Below are 16,708 nucleotides of genomic sequence, written 5' to 3' on the forward strand. Positions count from 1 at the left end.
AAGTCACTATAGAAAACCTGTTAGTGCACTTCTAACAGGGTTGTTAAAGACACTGTCCTATCTCCATTCATCTGAAGATCTACCAAAAATTTTCTCAAACATCAAGAACCAGGAAATAGTTACTATAGATGAAATAAATTACTTTTCAACAATATAAACCATGTATTTCACTTCCATCATTGCTATGTCTTTCAGGAAGATCAGAGACAATTTTACAGTTCAAAGTTTATAACTGTGTGAAGCCACACAACTCACATATACCTATAATCCAAGCTTGACTTGGAGTTGATAATCTCTTCTTTACTTTCTCTGATCTTAGTTTTCATTTATTTATTTATTTATTTTGTGGTACGCGGGCCTCTCACTGTTGTGGCCTCTCCCGTTGCGGAGCACAGGCTCCGGACGCACAGGCTCAGCGGCCATGGCTCACGGGCCCAGCCGCTCCGCGGCACGTGGGATCTTCCCGGACCGGGGCACGAACCCGTGTCCCCTGCATTGGCAGGCGGACTCTCAACCACTGCGCCACCAGGGAAGCCCAGTTTTCATTTATTTATACTTATACATTTACTATATGGGTTAATAGATGCCTCCTAAAATAAAGAAAAAAAAAATAAAGAAAGCAACAAATAAATACATGAACAAATAAGAACTCACCAGGAACTTGGTCATTTCTGGTTCTGGGAAAGGGGCAGAGATCTGAAAAAACAGATTGACACAGGGACAGATGAGAAGGAAGTGTGTCAATGGCACACATGGACATATACATCATTTAGTGTCCATGCAACTGACCCAAAAACTTATTTCTAGAACTACATCATAAAAAAATCATCCTGTGTTGCACAAAGATTTAAATCCAGGAGTTTTACCACAGCTAATACCAAAAAAAAGTTTAGAAACATCTAGATAACAATAATTGTAGACATCTTTAAATACTTTATAGGGCATCCATAGACATAATGTCATGTAAAATTAAACTACTGTAGAAAAATATGTTAAAATGCTAAGTAAAAATAAAAATATGTACCAAACAGTATGAGTCCATTTTCATTGAACAATATGTGTGTACATACACACATACATGAATGCATTCATGCACATAGAGAAAATTATCTGGAAGGAAATATATGTTCACAGATATAATATTTGGGTGATGGTAAAATTATAAGTAATTTGAATGTTTATATTTTTCTTATTTGCTAGTAAAAAGCAAAGTAACTTTTTAATGATTTTGCTCTGAGCTTCTGTAACCAGCCCATCACAAGTAGTGAGAACATCCATAAGTAATATCAAAAAAGGGAGACTGCTAGCTTTTTTTCACTGTTCTTTGCTTACAGTTCTTTTTTTGGGGGGGCCACACCCCGTGGCTTGCGGGATCTTAGCTCCCAGAACAGGAATTGAACCTGGACCCAGCAGCGAAAGTGCTGAGTCCTAACCACTGAACCACCAGGGAATTCTTGCTTCCCATTCTTTTTTTTTTTTTTTTTTGTGCGGTACGCGGGCCTCTCACTGTTGTGGCCTCTCCCGTTTCGGAGCACAGGCCCCGGACGTGCAGGCTCAGCAGCCAGGGCTCACGGGCCTAGCCGCTCCGCTGCATGTGGGATCTTCCCAGACCAGGGCCGTGTCTCCTGCATCGGCAGGCGGACTGTCAATGGAAACTTCGTCTTAACTACAATATAGTAAGCGGATTTGGTTCTAGTTAATAAACCTTAAGACCTAAGTCACTTACTGACTGAAGCCACTGTTTTCTAATTTTTTTATTGAGTTTTCTAACATAAAGAGTTGAATTATTAGTACAAGAAATACACATATACCTTCCATCTAGTTTCAACAATTAGTATTTTGCCTTATTTGTTTAATCTTTCTATATAGTTACATGTAAATGCATACATATATATGAGTATACTAGTGTATATACTTTTTTGTGGCTGAACCATTTGAAAGTTGCAGTGTCATGACACTTCATGCCTAAATTCATAACACACTCTCCTAAAAGATTATTATCATGCCTGAGAAAATTATTAGCAATTCTATAACACTTTAATATTCAGCTCATATTCAAAATTCCCAATTACCCCAGAAAAACCTTTTCTTGCTGTTTTGTTGAAAGCATGTTCCAATCAAGACTCATACATTGGGGACTGTGCCCCTTTTACCCTAGACCTATCCTCCCCAGTATCTTTTTATGATGGACTTTAAAAATTTTTGCTTCTAACTTACACTTTCTAATATAAACAACAATTTGGTTACTTCTTTGCTAATTTTTTTGTGTGGTATATAACTTATGTAAAGTACATGAATATTAAGTATACAGCATTTTCCCCTATTTTTCACATCTGCCATACAGATCAAGAGAGAGAACATTTCTAGCACCTTTGGAAAGTATTAGGGAATCAAACCATTATTTTTGAAACTTGTCAAAAAGCAAAAGAGTCAGTGAAGCATAACAAAACACTTCATGAAGGAATTTCTTTTTCTGCTTATATAATTATTCCAGCTACAAGTTGCCAACTAAAAATTGGCACTTGCCATCTGCCTCTACAAGGGTTAAGTCACTAGCCACTGCAGCTGCTGACCTTCAACCCATCCTGAAAGGAGTGCAGGGTGGAGATCAGGAATGAGGCACTTGATGCTCTGGCAAAAACTGGCAGAGCAGCCCTGCAGATAGTAATATATTTTCAGGAGAATATTTTATGAGCCCAAATTCTTGCATCTCCTCATATCTAGAAAGGCATTAAAATCATTAACAGAGACATCTGCTCCTTGTGACTAGCAGCAACCTTCACAGGACTAGCAGCAAGACTTTGCCAAAATGTGTGCTTGACTGTACGTACCAATCCCTTCACCTGAATCATATATAATTCAGTCCCTCCCCCCTACCTCTCGGAGCAGTTTCTTAGAGCTATATAAAACAGTCTCCTAAGCTATAGTCCTCATTTTGCTCCAAATAAGACAACGCTCACATTATGTATTTTTTAAGTCGACAAAGTAAAGGAATGGTAGAAATAGAAATGTCCATTTTGCACACATAATGAAATATGGATCTAAGAAACAATCATCAATGGCTGCTCACATCACAAAACAGATAACCAGACATTATGTGCCTCCTGATCAAGTATATCACCTGGGAAGTAGTCTTGTTCCCCAAAAAACAAAAACAAAAAAAGGAATCTGAATCTGATCAAGCCTCTAAATCTTACCAATCCAATCCACATAAAATGATACTTTAAAATGTATTGTAATTTTTTAAGGTGTGATAACACCGTGGCTATTTTTATTAAAGGAATTTTACATATTGAAACATTTATGGATAATATGACAAAATCTTTGAGATTTGCTTCAAAATAATCCAGCAGAAGAAAAGAAATGTTGGAGGAAGGGATAGATGACAAATGACTGGGCATGAGTTGATAATTGTGAAAACTGATGGGTAATTGCGGTGCGAGGGCTTCTCTCTAGTTGTGGCGTGGGGGTTTTCTCTTCTCTAGTTATGGCACGTGGGCTCCAGAGCGCATGGGCTCTGTAGTTTGCGGCACATGGGCTCTCTAGTTGAGGCGCACAGGCTCAGTAGCTGTGGTGTACGGGATTAGTTGACCCGTGGCATGTGGGATCCTAGTTCTCTGACCAGGAATCGAACCCGCATCCCCTGCATTGGAAGGCGGATTCTTTACCACTGGACCACCAGGGAAGTCCCCTAAATGAAGCTTCTTTTATATTTTTTTAATTTTCATAGGAAAAAAGTTTAAAAAGTCATTTTTTAGATAACATCAGCTGAAAAAAAATGCACAACATAAAAGGTGAGAATTATGTTTTATTCGGCCGGACTTGCTGAGAACTTAAGCCCAGGATGCAGTCTCTCAGATAGCTCTGAGGGACTGTTCTGAAAAGGTAAGGGAAGAGCCAGGATATATAGGAGTTTTTACAAAAAAAAAAAAAAATAGGTAGCTGGAACATGAAAAGATTACTGTTAAAGAAAATCCACTGTAATGGCCTATATGGGAAAAGAATCTAAAAAAAAGTGGATATATGTATATGTATAACTGATTCACTTTGCTGTACACCTGAAACTAACACAACATTGTAAATCAACTATATCCAATAAAAATTTTAAAAAAAGAAAAGAAAAAGAAAATCCAGACATCTCAAGTTAATGAATTTAGCAGTTCTCTATGTATGGGAAGATTCGAGAGTCTGGGCTCATTAAATCATGGCTTTGATATGCACCTTAAATACCTAGGGCCAGTATCCTGGGTATTTTCTATCCTGAATCCCCTCAGGGTGCACAGTTGGGGGGAGTGCAGTGGCTGATGGATTGTTGACCACAACATCCTTTGTTTATTGATACGGCAGGTGACAACTTTCTTTGTCCACAATAATCAGAGAACTCTGACTATAGATTGAATATCAGATGATATTAAGGAGCTACTGTAACTTTTGTTAGGTGAGTAATGGCCTGGGGGTTATATGGGGGGGAAAAGTCCACATCAGTTGGATTTGCATGCTAAAGTATTTGTGGGTGAAATGACATGGTATCCAAGATTTGTTTTAAGATATTCTAACTAAAACAAAGCAAGTGAGAAGAGATAGGTGAAACAACACTGGCAAATAGTTGATAATTATTGAGACTGGGTGATGAGGGCATTTGTAGGTTCATTATAACATTTTCTCTACTTTCCTGTATGTTTGAAATTTTCTATAATAAAAACTTAAAAAAATAAATCCTCTCCCACTACAGGGAACAGCCTTGGAGTACATAACATGAGCCACGCATTGTTCACATTGCAAAGGATCATGCTTTGTTTCAGCAAGTCCACCTCTGAGAAGATTCGTTCTTCTGGGCTTCCCCCTCCCCACTCACAGGAACTGTCATATTTCTGCCAAGCCAGGATTTGAACTGTATATGGGATCTATGAGACAAGCTCTTTTTGGCTGGCATGTTCACAATGAGCCTCACCTCTGTGTTTTCTTAGAACTCCAGTCTTCCCAGGAGCCCTAAGTTGAGTGAGGGTCCAAAAACTGCCAGTGATTATCAGGCCAAGTTGGGCTGGAGTCTGAAAAAACAATCCTGAAGGCTCAACTAAGTGGTCCCACACCTTCTAGCTGTGACAATCTGAAGAACTTACATCAGTCTCAGTTTCCTCATCCTTATACTTTTAAGATAAACAAACCAATTTTATAATACTTGAAAAGCACTCAGTCCATGTGTGACACATAAGTGCTTGTCAAATATTAATTACTGCTATTATTACAAAATCAGTAATCCACATAGAATGCAATTACTGTATCAAATATTGTCTGACTTCACCAGCCCCTCAAGTCATCACCAACCCTGACACTCAATTCCTCACTCCCACTCCTCAATCTGCTTACTACAACTGTCAACTGCTGCACACTGACCTCACCCCAGCAGCCATTACTCACACATCAGAATCTCTGGTTCCCTTGTCCTGCTTCCCACAGGCCGCAATTGAGGCAGAAGATAGATGGGTTCCAGGCTAGACGTTTACAACTAGCCTCTGTTTATATTTCTTGAGGCAAGAAATAGATGGGCTCCAGGTTAGACATTTACAGCCAGCTTCCTGTTTACACTTCCAGATAGAAAGAACACAGGAACAGGGTAAACAGCTGCACTTTGCCTCCAGTGGACACTTTAAGATAACAGTAATGGCAGGGTCAGACAGGAGCTGAGTCCTGCCCAGATAAACGATAAACAGACCACATATTTCTCATGGTTGAGGTCAAGGAGACCTCCCCAACTACACATGCATAGAAAGGCTCCTCAGGGGTCAAAAAAGGGAGGGGGCGCCACCCCATAATAGGTGGTGTCAACCTTCCCACAGGCTTCTGCACTGGAATCCATCTTGGCAAAAAGATGTGCATGCATGTGAGGGAGGGACCTAGGATAGGTCAGGTGTGGAAAAAGAAGTGAGATAACTGGTCAAAGATAAGCAAAGACCCAGATGAAATGTCTTATATAAATGATTTAACCACCTCTTTACTTCACTCCTCCTCATTAGGGAGGATGCCTATACTCTTTCTCTCCGGGTGTGTATCTCTGCCTTGCTTCTGTCTTAACTACACAAACTGTTTCTCTGTGTCTCTCCCACATGTTGTGCTGTGTCTCTAATAATAAACTTTGTACCTGTTTTTACAGTTTCTGCCTCCTTGAAACATTCTTGCTTTCAAACGGGGCAAGAGACAGGGAAACTTTGCCCTTGCTGGTCTAAGGGCTAGGATTCTTGGTTTTCATCCAGACTACCCAGGTCCAATTCCTGGGCATGGAACTAAGATCTCGCTTCAAGCCACCACTCACTGCTCTCTCCACGAGATCACAATCACTCATTCTACAGTCCCTGATCACAGAACCTCCAACATCTCTACCTCATGGTCCTGGTTCTACATCAATCATGCCCTGAAAAGGAAAAACTCCTCCTGTGTGTTTTTCCTCTATTCTCAACAATTCTGGCCACCAAATGTGTGTGTGTGTGTGTGTGTGTTGTGTGTTTTGGGAGGAGGGGTCCCCAAACCAAGCAATTCTACAACACCAGCTGGGTGTCCTACAATTTAACTCAGTTCTGACACCATCTACTTAAGAGTTAACACTAGATCACACAGGATAAGGGCTTAATCCTATGAGACTGCCCCCACCCCAACTTCAGGTGTCAATCACAAGTTCAGGTTGTTACTTGTGCTCTGACCAACCGGTTATAATCAGAGGTTCCCACGACCTCCTCCTCAGTCTCCATTAATTTGCTAGAGCAGCTCACAGAACTCAAGAAAATATTTTACTTATTAGATTACCAATTTATTATAAAAGAATATAACTCAGAAACAGCCAGGTAGAATAGAAGAGATGGTTATGGCAAGATACGTTGGAAGCAGTGCATCGCTCTCCCAGAATCTCCACATATTCAATCCAGAAACTCTCCAAACCCCACCCTTTGGGGGTTTTATGGAGGCTTCACTATGTACAAATGATTGATTAAATAACTGGCCATTGTCGACTGATTCAACCTCCAGCCAGAGAGTGGGTTTCAAGTTCTAAAACTCTAATAATTTGCTTGGCTCCCCTGGCAACCAGCCCCCATCCAGCAGTTCACTAGGAGCTTTCCAAACATCACTTCAGGTGTGGTTGAAAGGAACTTTTTATAGCAAAAACACCCCACTAATTTCACCCTATCCCTTTGGTGCTATTTCAAGACACAGGAACAAAAGAAGCCCCTATAGCCCTTATCACTTAGGAAATTATAAAGGTGTTAGGAGCTATGTGCTGGGAACTGTGGATGAAAACCAAAATATATATTTCTTATTATATCACAATACCACATGTACAAATAACTGGCCTCCACACTTTTATCACTACTGTCGACTGAAAAAAAAATGCACAGCCTAAAATGTGAGGATTATTATTTATTCGGCAGACTTACTTACAGACAGCTACTTACAGATAGCTCTGAGGGACTGCTCTAAAGAAGTAAGGGAGGAGCCAGAATATATTTTGCAAAACAAAACAAAACCAAAACCATCTAATTGGAACATCAAAAGATTACTGTCAATTAAAGAAAATCCAGACATCTCAAGTTAATGAATTTAGCACTTTCCTATATATGGGAGATACAAGAATCTGGGCTCACTGAAATCATTCCTTTGACATGCATCTAACTATCTAGGGCCAATATCCTGCTTTTCCCCATTCTGGATTCCCCTCAGGATGCACAGTTGGGGGTGATTGCAGTGGCTGAAGGCTTGACAGCCACACTATATTTTGTTTACTGAAATGGCAGGCAGTGTTCTTTGTCCACACTACCCACAATGCATCTCCATCAGTGATACCAAGACTCCAATTCCAGACATACCTGCACCTGCGATGGACTCTGAGAAATCACCCAAGGACTCCTACCACTGTCCACACCATTCACTAGGCCTACACCATTAGCCTTTCCAACAAATTTACACGCAAACACGCACACCAGTTGGAGCTCAATCAGTGAACAAATCTAGGAATATTCTTGAATTTTAAAAGTAAATTTTAAAATCTACAACACATCTAAATCTAAATCATGTGTGAAAGAACAGATTATTTACAGAAAAAGAATTAAGAAAATCAAGATGCACCATCTGCAGTAATGACAGCTAACTGACATCAGAAGTAGCATCTAAAGGACCACTTCTCTGTTAGGGCCAAAGACTTTTTCAGAAATAAAAGCACTTGCAGAATATCTCTCATCATAACCTGAGGAAAATACCCACAAAAGTATTCCAAACAAATGTAAAACAAATCAGATGAGAAACAGCAAATAGAAAAATTTTTCAGCAATAATTTTTGCAAGAGATATATAATTATTAAAAAAGACGATGATGATGTGATAAGGAGGCCATTAAACAGAAAATTAATAATATTATCCTATGACAAAACATTTTTAACTATCTCAGGAAAAAAACAGGAGTTATCTGGGGTGTAGAATGGAAACAATGAACAGAAATTTCATCAATCCAATAAAAGTATGAAAAGGAAAAGAAAATGAGTTAAAATAAATAGTAAACATTAAAAAAGAAGGTAAAAAAATCAGGCAAATCATTATTACACTAAACTGAAAAGGTAAAATTTTCCTATTGACAAACAAAGACTAGGTTATAGGTTGGATTTGAGAAAAACAAAATGTATCTATTATAAGTAGTTAACCTAAACAATGAGGCAAATAGAAATAAAAAATAAAGCCCTGGGCAAAGATAAATCATCCAAATGAAATGAAAGTGAAAGCAGGGATAGCAGTATAAATATCAAAGTGAAATTCAAAATTGAAATTGCTTTTTGTTGAAAAGAGGTATCCTATAATAATAGCATCCAATAAATGAAAAAAATGATACAAAATGCATTAACCATTAGGTTTATGTATGTCTCTCCCCCAAACACACACAAATAAAGCTAGCAAAAAAGCACATAGAACTACAAAGTGAATTATTAGTGAGAGATTATTATTATATCTTTTTCAGAATGCGATGAATCAAGTAGACCAAAAATAGGAAAGAAAAAAACTTGAAAAATACTAACAGGCTATATTTAATATACATTAAGAGAAGTTTGTACCACACAAACAGAAAATATACTTTCTCCTATAGCCATTGAACAAAGTTCAATGTAACTTGTGTAACTTGTCTTCAGGAAAATCTTGATAAATTTTTAAAAGTTGAGACTTTGTAGTCTACAGTTTATGACAATATAATAAAATTTAAAATAAACAATTAAAACATATCAATAGTTTGGGAATGAAGAAACTCCAATAACTCAGGATCAAAGTGGAACATCAAACTGAAATTATACATTTCAAAGATAAAGACGTCTATAAAAGGAACTTTATATCCCTAAACGTATCCAGTATAAAACTGGGAAAATAAGGGAATGACAATTTACATAAAATGGAGATAAAAGAGAAACTATATAAAAAGAAAAAGATAAAATTAATATAAAAACAGAAGACAGTATAAACACGATCCGTACTTCAAAATGACCAATAAAGTAAACCTTGAGATGACTGATAATAAAAAAGGGAAAGAAAAATGATACATAAATATTAGGAATGACACAGTAGCTAATAATCTGGATATGGAAGGGATCAAAAAATCTCTAGCAAAGTGTACCATGATGACGATAAAGAAAATTTTCACATACTGAGGTATGGGGAAATGATTCTGGCTTTTACATGGTTCTGCCTGAACTTGTGTGAACACACACAGCACATCTGCTTTAACCATTAAAGTAAAGAAGTCTGTTTCGAAGATAAAAATAAATAACTCCCTTCCCATGGCATCCCCTTCCTAGACACCAGGGTCCTGCTGTCTCACTTTATACGTACTAAATCTGGTGCTCTTAAAATCTTGAAGGAATATATCCCTGTCATGTTTGATGTATGATTTTTGTTTGATAAGGTATAAAACTATGCTGAAAATCATGCTTCAACCCAGAGGTTCCTCAGAGCCTTCCGAGACGCTATCTCCTGGGCTACAGTCCTCAGTTTGGCTCAAATAAAACTCTTTTCTACTCCTATTATGATTATGTATTTATTATTTCCATCGACAACTTTTAAAATATCAGAAATAGAAATAAACCAGTAAGCAGAAAAAAGAGAGGAAATCAGTGAAGATCTAGCATCCTTCCCCCTCAGAGCCTTCATTACTCAGGCCCCACAGTTATCCTCCCCACCCCCCACAGACTCCGGGAATCCGTCCACAGATCCAACATCAAAGATCCCACAGACCCCCATCACTCCGCCTGGGAATCCACCATCATAGACCCCATCACTCCCACCCCATGTCTCCTCGGATCCACCATTAAAGATCCCACTATCAATCCGCCGGGAAGCCACAATCAAGACCACACCGACCCCTATTATTCCATTCACTGACCGCCTCCATCACTGACCCGATTGTTCTTCACGGATATCAGAGACACCTCTTCACTCAGCCCTCGGAAACTCCCTGCACTCACCAGCCCCTCACCCACGCTCTTTCAAGACAGTGGGCATTTAATCACTGGAACGACAACAGCACCCACTTCCTTTTTCTGGATCCCTCCCTGTCCTTGCGGAATTCCTTAGGCGCCTCCTGGGTGTGCGCATGCTCAGTAGCGGCTTCTTTGCCAAAACTTGCCAGTATCCAACATGGCGCTCTGCTGAACCCCGCCCCTCTCTAAATGTCTTAAATTTGAAGTCATTATGGCGGCGCCCCTGTAGTCACTCAAGCCTGTGGGCGGCCATGTTGAAGTGACGTAGACTTGTGTGTAGTTAAGAGTTGTCAGGAGGAAAGATGGACCAGAGGTATGTATCCTGGAATTAAGCCAGGAACAACCCAGAGCTCTGGGTGACCAGAGTCGGTCACCCCAAGCAGCCCCAGGCCTTTCCTCTATGCCTGTGGCTTCAAACACCGTCAAACAATAATATCTAATCAGCAATTATTAAACACCCCACTCCCAAACAGTAGAATAAACATTCTATGCAAGCACCTATGGAGCATTTACCAAGGGATACCATAAGCTGGGCTGTAAAACAAATCTTATCAAATTTAATAGAACTGAAATCTTAGAGAGTATTGATGGAAATAATAAGTAAACAATCTAAGATAGGAATATAAAAGAGTTTTAGTTGAGCCAAGCTGAGAACTGTAGCCCAGGAGACAGTTTCTCAGATAGCTCTGAGGAACGACTCCCCTGAAGCATGGTTTTTAGCATAAGCTTAAACCTTATCAGAACAAAGAACATACATCAAACATGACAGGGGTATATTCCTTCAAGCTTTCGAAAGAGACAGATTTATTACATATACAGCGAGACAGGTGTATATGTAATATACAGGACCCTGGTGTCTGGAAAGGGAACTTTATCTTCAAGGGAGTGTTAACATTGGATGCTATAGGAAGGGAGTTATTTATCCTTATCTTTGAAACAGACATTCTTTACCTTAATGGTTAAAGCAGATGCACTGTGTGTACTTGACAGGCTATGAGTCAGGCTGCTTTAGTTCACCCAAAGTTCAGGCTGAACCATGTATCAGCCAAAATGACTTCTCCATACCTCAGTATGTGAAAATTTTCTCCATCAAGAGTATGTTCTCTGGACACAATAGACTCAAACAAGAAATCAGTAACAGAAAGACAATGGGAAATTAACACTTGTAAATTAAACAACACAATTCTAAATAATCCATGGGTCAAAAGAGAAGACTCAAGGAAATTTTAAAAATATATTGAAATGAATGAAAGTGCAAACAAAATGTATCAAAATTTGTAGTTGGCAAGTAAAGTAGTGGTGAGAGGAATTTTATACTGCTAAATGTTTACATTAGAAAAGAAGAAAATTCTCGAATCAATAACCTAAGTTCCCACATTAATAAACTAGAAGAGGAAGAGCAAAAAAAAAAAAAAAAACAAGAAGAAGGAAGTAAATAATAAAAATATGAGCAAAAAACAATAAAATTGAAAAAAGAATAAACAATACAGAAAACAAAACAATAAGCTAGTTCTATGGGAAGTGTGATAAAATCAACAAGCCTCTAGAGGAGACATAAGTTACCAAAAAGAAGAATGAAATGTAAGATACCACTGTAGATCCTACAGATAACAAAAGAATAAAACGAGAATACCAATAAAACTACCATATGACCCAGCAATCCCACTACTGGGCATATACCCTGAGGAAACCATAACTCAAAAAGAGTCATGTACCACAATGTTCATTGCAGCTCTATTTACAGTAGCCAGGACATGGAAGCAACCTAAGTGTCCATCAATAGATGAATGGATAAAGAAGATATGGCACGTATATACAATGGACTATTACTCAGCCATAAAAAGAAACGAAATTGAGTTATTTGTCGTGAGGTGGATGGACCTAGAGTCTAGGATGGGAATAAAGATGCAGACTTACTAGAGAATGGACTTGAGGACACGGGGAAGGGGAAGGGTAAGCTGGGACTAAAATCGATAGCTAGTGGGAAGCAGCTGCATAGCACAGGGAGATCAGCTTGGTGCTTTGTGACCACCTAGAGGGGTGGATTAGGGAGGGTGGGAGGGAGATGCAAGAGGGAGGGGATATGGGGATACATGTATATGTATAGCTGATTCAATTTGTTATAAAGCAGAAACTAACATACCATTGTAAAGCAATTATACTCCCTCATAAAAGCACAAACTCCAACAACTTTGACAGCAAGAAATAAATATGTTGAGTAGCTCTATAATTGAAGTCAAAATTTAAACATCTGAAAATGAAATCTTCAGGCCCAGATGTCTTCATTGGAGATTTCTAACAAACATTTAAAGATTAACACAAATTCTACACAATCTCTTTCAGAACAAACAATTAAAAGGAACACATTCCAACTAACTTCATGAGGCCAGTATTGCCTTGATACCAAAATGAAAGACAGTACCAGAAAAACAAAAAAAGAATACAGATCAATATACTTCATGAATGTTGACAAGGAAAAAATCCTTAACAAATTATTAGCAAATAGAATTTTTAAATATGTTAAAAATAAAATTCAGCTGAGTAAATTTTAAAGATCTTATTGGCTTTATTCAACGATTCATGAATCTGGCAGCATCCAACGTAGCAGATAGAAAGGACCTCTGAGAATCTGTGCATAATGAAATTTTTTTATGGGCAGAAGAGAGCAGAAACAAGGAAGTTATTTATATTAGGCAGAAAGCAGATTGGTTATTGCAAGATTACTTTCCTTTAGGGAATGACAGGTGTCTATCAGGCAGATTACCTAACAAGTGTTGATCAGGTGATTCTGTATTGACTGGTTTAAGATTTTATTTCTTGGAGAGCTGAAAGTGTAATTAAGGTATGTGTCGGTTTGGTGACATGAGGTTTAGCATAAGTGACTCCATTTTGGGCCTGTTATTTTGTTTTTAACAAATACATAAAAATAATCACACACTGTTACCAAGTGGTGTTTATTAAGTCATGGAATAAATTAAACGAATGTACTCAATCATTGTAATCCATCATATTAACAGGATAAAATTAAAGATATCACATGATCATATCAATTGATGCAGAAAAGGCATTTGACAAAATTGAACAGTCATTTCTTGTTTTCTTTTAACTGTCAGGAATTAAGAGTAGAGGTGAACTTCCTAACTTCATAAGTTAGGGGGGGAAACTATAGCTAATATCAAATTAAATTATGAAAGACTGAATGCTTTCCCCCTAAGTTTGGGAACAAGGCAAATATGTTTGTTCTCACCACTCTAATTCTACCTAGCCCTGGAAGACCCAGCCAGCTCAATAAAATAATTTTGAGACAAAATAAAGTGGAAATCATTCTACTCATTTTTTAGACTTATTATATAGTTACAGTAATCAAGACAGTATGGTATTAGCAAAGAGACAGACAGTTCAAAGGAAAAGAATTGGGAACCCAGAAATAGTACACAAGTACAGCCAACTGATTTTTGACAAGGGTGCAAAAGCAATTCAATGGCAGACGGATAGTCTTTCCAACTGTAACAGAGGAAGAACAGAACTAACATCATGTTGGAACAGCCTCCCTCATTTTTTAGCTTATACTCTATTACTCTAGTCCTGCACATAAAGAGTTAAATATTAGAGAAATATTGCTTGTCCCCAAATAGCTCATTAAGTTGCCTGAGGAAAGTTTCCATCCCCTGGTCCCGAGCTAGTTATGGCTACTACTTGTTGTAGATAAGTTCTCTTTCAGCCCAGAAATCTTGCTAATAAGCAGAGATAAGAATGGTAGAGTAAAAATAACTGCTAAAAATTTTAAGTTTTTACAGGAGGCTTGTGATCCAGCCTACATGAGCAAGCAGAAGGACAAAGAAATGTTATGTTTCCCTTGAAGACCAGGTGGCTCCAAGAAGTCTGCACTCCACTTTTACCCTTTAATCTTGAATCCTCCTGCGTCCCCTTTCCCTTAACATAAAAGAAGCCTGAATTCTATTCCAAGTTAAGATGTTTCTTTAAGACATTAGCCAGCCATCTTTTCGATTTTCTGACTTTTCAAATAAAGTCGCTATTCCTTGCCCCAATACCTTTTCTCTCGACATATTGGCCTATTGTGGGCAAGCAGTACAAGCTTAGACTCGGTAACACAACAAATGGTTTGGAAGCTGTGATATTGTGATTTATAAAAAGAAATATATATATTTGGTCTTTGTCCCCCCATTCCTAGCACAAAGCTACTAAAACATTTGGAATTTCCTGAGTGATAAGCATGAAAAAGTTGTCTTTTTTTATGTTAATGAGGTGACTTTGGGAAAACACCTAAGCATGGGGGCTAGTTATCAGGGGAGCTAACCAGGGGCCCCTGACCTCCTACCTAACTTTCAGTCTCATCCCACTGACCTCCAGGGAGGGGAGAGAGTCTGAATCAAGCACCAGTGGCCAACAATTTAATCAATCATGTCTATGAAATGACCCCTCCATAAAAATCCAAAAGGGTGGGGTTCAGAGAGTTTCTGAATTGGTGAACACATGGAGATGTGGGAAGAGTGACTCTCTCAGAGAGGATATGGAAGTGCAGTGCTTATTCCCCATACCTTGCCCTTTTATAATAAACTGGTAATCTTGTAAGTAAAATGTCTCTCTGAGTTCTGTGAGCCACTCTAACAAATTAATGGAAACCAAGGGGGAAATCACGGGAACATCTGATTTATAGCCAGTTGGTCAGAAGTACATGTAACAAAACCTTACTTATCATTGGAATATAAAGTCTGGGAGGGAGTAGGGGGGCAGCAAAGGGGAGAGCATTTAACCTGTGAAATCCACTACTATCTCCAGGTAGAGAGAAATGTACACTTTAAACTTATACAATGTTATATATCAATTATTTCTGACAAGGGATTAATATCCAAAATATATAAAGAACTCATACAACTCAATAGCAAAAAGACATAATTCAATTAAATAATGGGAAAAAGATCTGTATAGACCTTCATATGTATATATAATGGAAAATTATTAAGCCATAAAAAGAAGGAAACCCTGCCATTTGCAACATATGAATGGACCTTGAAGGTATTATGCTAAGTGAAATAAGTCAAACAGAGAAAGACAAATACTGTATGATCTCACTTATATTTGAAAACTTTATAAAGAAAGAAGGAAAAAATTGAACTCAGACAAATTGGTAGTTGCCAGCCATGGGGGTGGGGGTGGTTGAATGAGGTGAAGGGAGTCAAAAGGTACAAATTTCTGGGACTTCCCTCATGGCTCAGTGGTTAAGAATCTGCCTGCCAATGCAGGGGACCAGGGTTTGAGCCCTGGTCCAGGAAGATCCCACATGCCATGGAGCAACTAAGCCCATACACCACAGCTACTGAGCCTGCACTCTAGAGTCCGTGAGCCACAACTACTGAGCCCGTGTGCCACAACTACTGACACACGCCTAAAGCCAGTGCTCCACAGCAAGAGAAGTCACCGCAATGAGAAGCCCATGCACCGTAATGAAGAGTAGCCCCTGCTAGCCACAACTACAGAAAGCACGCACACAGCAAAGACCCAATGCAGCCATAAATAAATAAATACATACATACATACATACATTTATTTTTTTAAAAGGTACAAACTTCCAATTATAAAATAAATGAGTCCTGGGGACATAATGTACAGTATGGTGAAAATAGTTAATAATAGTGTACTGTATATTTGAGAGTTGCTGAGGGTAGATATTAAAAGTTCTCATCACAAGAAAAAAATTGTTACTGTGTGGTAATGGATATAATTAGACTTATAATAGTGATCATTTTGTTATATATATGTACGTATGTATACATATATATCAAATCTTTATGTTGTACAACTGAAACTGATATGTTATATGTCCATTATATCACAATAAAAAACTGTAATTGTGTGAGATGATGGATGTATTAACTAATCATGTGTGGTAATCATTTTCTAAAATATAGGTGTATCAGATCATCACACGGTACATCTAAAGTTTACATAGTTATATATTAATTATTTCTAAAGAAAGCTGTGGATTCAAACTAAACAAAAAAAATTTTAAGACACAAATAGATCAAATTAAAGTAACAGAGAAAGATATAGCATGCTAACATTAATCAAAATAAAGCTAGAGGTTTTGCACAGCAAAGGAAACCATCAAAAAAATGAAAAGAGGGGACTTCCCTGGTGGTCCAGCAGTTAAGACTTTGCGTTCCAGTGCTGGGGTGCAGGTTCAATCTC

The 16,708-nt window shown here is 38.2% G+C and overlaps 1 protein-coding gene across 7 annotated transcripts in view; it reads right to left on the bottom strand.

Moving 5' to 3' along the window:
• ZNF484 (zinc finger protein 484) overlaps positions 1–10,632 on the bottom strand; it is a 30,389-nt gene extending 19,757 nt beyond the window's left edge. For 2 of the 7 annotated variants that reach the window (XM_055087281.1, XM_007124373.4), the window contains exons 1-2: positions 10,418–10,492; positions 655–696 (exon numbers count right to left, since the gene is read on the bottom strand). Coding sequence is in view for 4 of the 7 variants with exons in the window: in XM_024117179.3 (XP_023972947.1) it covers positions 655–669 (15 nt within the window). In the remaining 3 variants the exon portion in view is untranslated. Of the gene's footprint in view, positions 1–654; positions 697–4,951; positions 4,995–5,418; positions 5,503–10,417 lie in introns of those variants that run through there. The other 5 variants (XM_024117179.3, XM_024117178.3, XM_028494135.2 and 2 more) reach the window with 5 other exon arrangements.
• Positions 10,633–16,708: the final 6,076 nt, after the last annotated feature.

Source organism: Physeter macrocephalus, chromosome 9 (genome assembly GCF_002837175.3).
Source record: "Physeter macrocephalus isolate SW-GA chromosome 9, ASM283717v5, whole genome shotgun sequence".
Lineage (NCBI taxonomy): Eukaryota > Metazoa > Chordata > Mammalia > Artiodactyla > Physeteridae > Physeter > Physeter macrocephalus.